Consider the following 6,000-nt stretch of genomic DNA (forward strand, 5'->3'; position numbering starts at 1 on the left):
TTTGTAGCATCATTGCTACTAAATATTAATCTGGGGTAAATCTGGGTCATATTCTTTATTCCAGAAATGATTTCCAATTATATTCTAAGCACACTACTTATTTTTAATAAAGATAATCAAATATAACTAACCATCAATACAAATTGTTTATGCATAAATAAACTTAGTTTTTACTTTCTCTCCAATTACGTAGCATTTAGTGTGTAGTCAAAATCACCCTTGCAACAATTTACCTAAGTGATGACTGCATAATATCCAAAAACATCCTTACAATTGTTTTTCTACAGTAAAACAAGGTTGCTGGTAAAACAATAAGCTATTCACAATAACTGGTTATACAGTTAAGACATATCCTATTAAAATTCATAACACAGTTTACAAGGAATAGTAAACCTAGCCATACAGAAAATGTAGTACTCATAGGTGAACTTATGGGCATTGAATTAGGATTCATAAATGGTTCACAAGGAGTATGAAGCTAAATTGGATGACATAATTTAGGACTGGTTCACAATATGGTAATTTTTGTAGAGAAGCAGCTTCTGGGAAATAAGGGTAATACCTACTTATGTAAAAGGTTTATAAAGTTAAGTCAGAAACATTAATAATAAGTATTTAATATGTAAGTAATACTTTAATATGTAATAATATGAGTAACCTAATCAACCTTTCACTTATTACTTGTCTTACTTCCCAGAAGCCACTTTTCTGTAAATTTCATTTAAAACATTGTGATGTGGCATATGGAATGTTTTGAAAAATGTTAATTTTAAATGCATACTAGTGAGAACTTATTAGACATTATATATACACAACAAAATACTCTACTCTGGGTTAAGAACTCATCTGATGTGTAGAAGGAATTAAATTATTATTTTTTTTATAATTTATCATCAGCTGAATTACTTGATGGTACTGTATGCATTAATGTCAGTAAATATTCTGCATGTTCAGTTTCATAACTAAACAAAGGCTTTAGCTCATTCCAATTTTATTAAAAGTTTAAACACAAAAAACAACAAAATACATAATAGTTCCAAATTTTATTTAAGAATTTTACTTTCTACACATTACTCTTTGTAAAAGTGAATGATTTAAAATGAAATTTTAATTCCTGAATATATCTTGTGAGACAATAAGCTAATACAGAGAAGTATCGAAAGATAATCATGTAACTTCCATATTCAGGTATTATTGTGTAAATGTAGGAATTAACAAGACTGATCATGTTTTAAAGCATCTTTGAATGTATAATGCAGCAAGGTTAAAATTCCTTGTGCTACAAACACATTCATTCTAGGAATACCTTTAAGAAGCATAGATACACAATAAGTAGCAAAAATGAAACAAAAAAGGCACTACTTACCTGTCTGTGCCAGTTTCCAAATCACCTTGGATATCTACCACAAGTGTTAGACCCTAGAGGTCTACCATGGGTGGTAAACATCCGGAGGTACAGCACTCAACTCGTTACTCTTTATTTTACATGGCGAGTTCCCCAGGAGGCCTATTACCATGTCACTACAAAGCAAACAACGCATTATATTAAAAATAACTTAAGGAATTATGTTTAAAACTAGCTGCCCGACCCGGCTTCGCACGGCTATACTAATGGAAAAAAATTAAGCCACAGCTCCCATTTACAGTAATTGTAAAAAAAATTCAGTGAAAATTTATTACAATGCTGTATAATGTACCGGAGAGAAAATGAATAGCACCGATGGTTTCCCGACTCGTGCACGCAACGTACAACTGATGTACCCGTACTTCGCTACGGCAGTCTACAGGCAGATCACTCTTGCGCCACTCATTATACATGCCCCTCCTTGTGGGTACACCACTGCCGCGCGATGCCCGTTGCCATGGAGATGCAGTAGGCATCAACAATGCAAAATCTTGTTCTCATGCAGACAAAGTACCCACTGTTTCCTGGTTTTAACCACCCATGGGATCTAATTTTCGGAAAATGTCATCCTGCGTAACATAAGGAACATTACTGTGAAGTTTCAAGTCTGTAAAATGTATATACTTGAAAAAAAAATGTTAATAAAAAAATCAAATTAAACACAGAGAGAGGAAAAAAAACAATAGTTTAGGTTTGTGATTTAAAGTGATAAAAAGTATTTAAATACTAAAAAACTCTTATGACGGTACTGATTGCTTCGTTGTTAATATCACACGGGTGTTTTTTACTTGTATGGGAAAATTAAGAATGATAAGGCATCTAGTGCGTGGCAACAATGTTAATATGCAATAGGAAATAAACTTCTAGCGCCTGCGGCATTGTCAACACACACTTCGTACGTGTACTGCATGTTGTATCTAACCCCCTCCAACACATTTGATTCTAAATTGGACTTTTAGTAAGAATCCCTAATGTTATTGATAATATAATATAGCCTATAGCCTTCCTCAATAAATGTACTATCCAACACTGAAATAATTTTTCAATTCGGACCAGTGGTTCCTGAGATTAGCGCGTCCAAACAAACAAACTCTTCAGTTTTATAATATTAGTATAGATTCTACGCCGTTTGCTTTTGTGATTACATGTTGATTAAAAAATAACATTGGTGGTAAGACAGGGTTTTCAATCTACTCAAAATAAATCAACGAAATTCAGAAAAAGTTTCGCTGAATAAAATCTGCACGCACTTCAACTCCACGATTATTTCGTGGTGCCGCATTTGCAACAGGAACAGCAGGCATGAAGTGCTCCTCGTCAGCTGGAGGAGGTGGCAGTGGCTCACCACGTGCAACAGCTATATTATGCAAAACAGCACCTGCAGCGATGACCCTGCTGGTAGTATGGAGACTTGAGCGTAGCTTGTGTCCCAAGCATGAGAACCTCCGCTTCCATACTCCAAACAGTCTTTCTACTGTATTCCGGGTCCGCTTGTGGGCTACATTGTAGCGAGTTTCCTCAACTGTATTTGGCACCAGTATTGGAGTAAAAAGAAAATGCAGTTGAGGATAGCCATTGTCTCCCAGCAGTACTCCTGGCAGAACTCTATTTTCAAAACGAGTCATCACCCGGCTGTTGCTGAAAATCCTTGAGTCATGTGTACTGCCAGGCCACCTTGTCACAATATCAAGAATCTCAAGGTTAGGACCTGAGACAACCTATAAAAAAAATGGACAAACACCATATTTGCATACTGTTAAAATTGCAAGTAAATACCAGTTTCAAAAAACTGTCATAGATATTTATTATCATCGTTCCATCTTTTTTCAATAACAGTACTATAATAAATATCTCAGAAAACATACCTGAACATTGAGAGACATGTAACCCTTCCTATTACGGTAGAGTTCTGCAAACTGGCCACCAGGGCTTCTAATGCCAATGTGAGTGCAGTCTATGCACCCAGTTACACCAGGAAAGCCACCATTTACATAGAACTGCCTATGGTATTCTTGAAGTTGCTGCCGTCCAGGAAAATAAACATACTCCAAAAGGTGCTCGGCCAATTGTGCAGAAACAACCTATTACAAAGTTACCAGATTAGTCAGTTTTTTTTCAAAAAGTAGGTATATATATTCCACTACTTAAATATAGGTAAAACTTAAGTCCCTGCAAAAATAAAATAATAAAATAAAGGCTGAGTAAGAAACTAACTTAGGTTAGGTACGATATGTTACAAATGCTTTGAAATTGAAATAAGAGATAATGGCAGTCTAGGCTAGGTAGGCTTTATTATAAATACAATTAGTAGGTTAGGTTAGCTAATTTAAATATACTATAAACTACTGAGGATGGTTATTTAAGTCTAGCAAGATATTGTTTAAATCAGTAATCAACTAGGCTTTCTAATGTAAACAATTAACGGTAATTTCTCTGAAACTATTAGGTATTTCTTATGTCAGGATTTTGAAAAATATAGAGGAGTTTTAATAGCACTAAATTACATTTGTTTGACATTTTAATCTTTTTTTTTTTTTTTTTTTAAAGAAAACGGGGTTAAACTAGAATTTTACCAAAATTCATTAAACTACTCACATAAAATTATCTTACATGTGTTAACATTGCATTACCTTTACAATCCTTGACACTGTTGCTTGATTGACATGGCATAGGTCACCACATACATTCTGCAAGGGAAACACATGAGATTACTCATACTGTACATAAAAAAAAAGTAATTGTACAAAGTAGTGGCTTCAGGAAAACTAGATGAACAATAAGGTTTTTTGGAATTAATAAATCACATCGATTAAATTAATATATCTTTCACTACTTTTTAAAAATATTATTACAATAGCTGACACAACCTACCTTTTATTAATATACATAATTATTATCCAGCAAATCTACTCCGCCAAATTACCCATTGAGTTAAAATTTAATTGGGCAATTAAACACACACTAAAATAATGTTGTATGTACATACCTGAAAACTATTGCTGCCATAAAATCGCAAGGCTATTACAACTTTAAGAACTGGTGGCAATGGCAATCCTCTCCTATCATTGTTGTCGGCAGCAACAAGAGGCACAATAGTGTCCATCACAATCTGTTTAGAAAATCGAAAACGTTTGACGAATTCGATGTCGGAGAAGAATTCGCAAGGATTTTGACCATCACGTAAATACCGTCGGGGATGATGGTTTTCTCTATTTTCGACCCGTTGAATAAAATCTAAATATTCTTCGTCAAACAATCTCGGGTCATCCATCAGAGCAAATATAAACTCACACAGTACTTTATTTACTCTAAGAACACACAATAATGTTTAGAAATCACTTACGAAACGGCTATTTTCTAGTAAATAAAGTAAGCACTTCAAAATGTAAACAAAGATGGTCTGGGTGGATATGGGATAAGTTGTTTTAACACTAGAATATTTAAAAGAGTCGCATATGCAACAAAACTCTTCCTACACATTCATTTTAAATAATTATCATTATTTACAAGCAGCGCAAGCCCAATTCCTCTTTATATTACAGTAGAAGTTTAATTAAATGAGTTATTTTTTTCAAATAATGACCGCCATCTTAATTTAGGGTCCCTTAAGGCTCGGATCGGGCGGCCTAAAGTATGACAGCTTCCTTCACTTGAAATCTAGGGTGCCGTGATGAAGTGAAGTAGAAGGGAGGTTCTTGCACGGTACTTAGGGCCACTTTTTGCGTTTGAGGGACCCTTAAAGATAAAGTGAGATCTCTGCATATGGCTGATAGAGTAAATAAAGTACTAGCTTTGAATATATATACTGTATAGAAGTCGCGAGTAGATAGGATTTACTCTACGTTTTTCAAAAGTGTATGATGAGCAGCTTGGGAACTTCACCGCTGCAGTGCGCTGCCGTAACGCCCTGTATCGTCTTAGTTGTTATTTACACGTTAGAGCGCAGCTCTATCGCCCGCTGTCATTCCCCGCACCAATCACCAATCATTCACTGCAGCTCAAGTTCGTTCAACGTGAGGGGGAACGGGTGTTTGAAGAGTTCGACACTTGTCCACCAGGGACCACCACGAGTCGATGCCCTAGAGATGGTGGCGATAGCGGCGGTGAATTAACCAACTACCTCAAAACCGTATTAGAAATTTTAACCTGGGCTGGCGACTTCTATACAGTATATATATTCAAAGGTACTAGTCTGAAACCATAGTTTAAAAAAAAAAAATTCACCATCAAATTCTGTTTTAAAATTACTTTTTAAAAAAAACATCCTTTTGAATAGCACACTTATCGTTTATGGACAGCATTGTTTAAGAGATGCTGAAAGTTTATGCCAGTATCAAATATATGCTAGCATTGTTATCTGAGTAGGGTTTGGCCCCATGATAATGATTAGGCATCGTAAATTAAGATGTCGAAAAGAAAAATGCGATTATTGATCTCTTTCGACGCCCTAGGCCTGGTTTATAAACTATGCAAGAGAGTAAAGCGTAAAATGTTTAGCAATCACTTTAAAAAACAGGTTGATAAACTACAATGGCATAATAATGCTACACAAGTGTTGTTCAACTTCCAACATTCTTGCGTTTCGACTTGCGTTT

The 6,000-nt window shown here is 35.0% G+C and overlaps 1 protein-coding gene across 1 annotated transcript; it reads right to left on the minus strand.

The window, feature by feature from the left end:
* Window positions 1-1,883: 1,883 nt before the first annotated feature.
* On the minus strand, window positions 1,884-5,165 carry LOC134532790 (putative nuclease HARBI1). Its single transcript, XM_063369646.1, has 4 exons — window positions 4,392-5,165; window positions 4,036-4,092; window positions 3,271-3,486; window positions 1,884-3,123 (listed from the first exon to the last, which is right to left on the minus strand). Exons 1-4 carry the CDS (start codon window positions 4,674-4,676, stop codon window positions 2,620-2,622), a joined length of 1,062 nt encoding a protein of 353 aa, XP_063225716.1. The 5' UTR covers window positions 4,677-5,165; the 3' UTR covers window positions 1,884-2,619.
* Window positions 5,166-6,000: the final 835 nt, after the last annotated feature.

This window comes from Bacillus rossius, chromosome 6 (assembly GCF_032445375.1).
Source record: "Bacillus rossius redtenbacheri isolate Brsri chromosome 6, Brsri_v3, whole genome shotgun sequence".
Lineage (NCBI taxonomy): Eukaryota > Metazoa > Arthropoda > Insecta > Phasmatodea > Bacillidae > Bacillus > Bacillus rossius.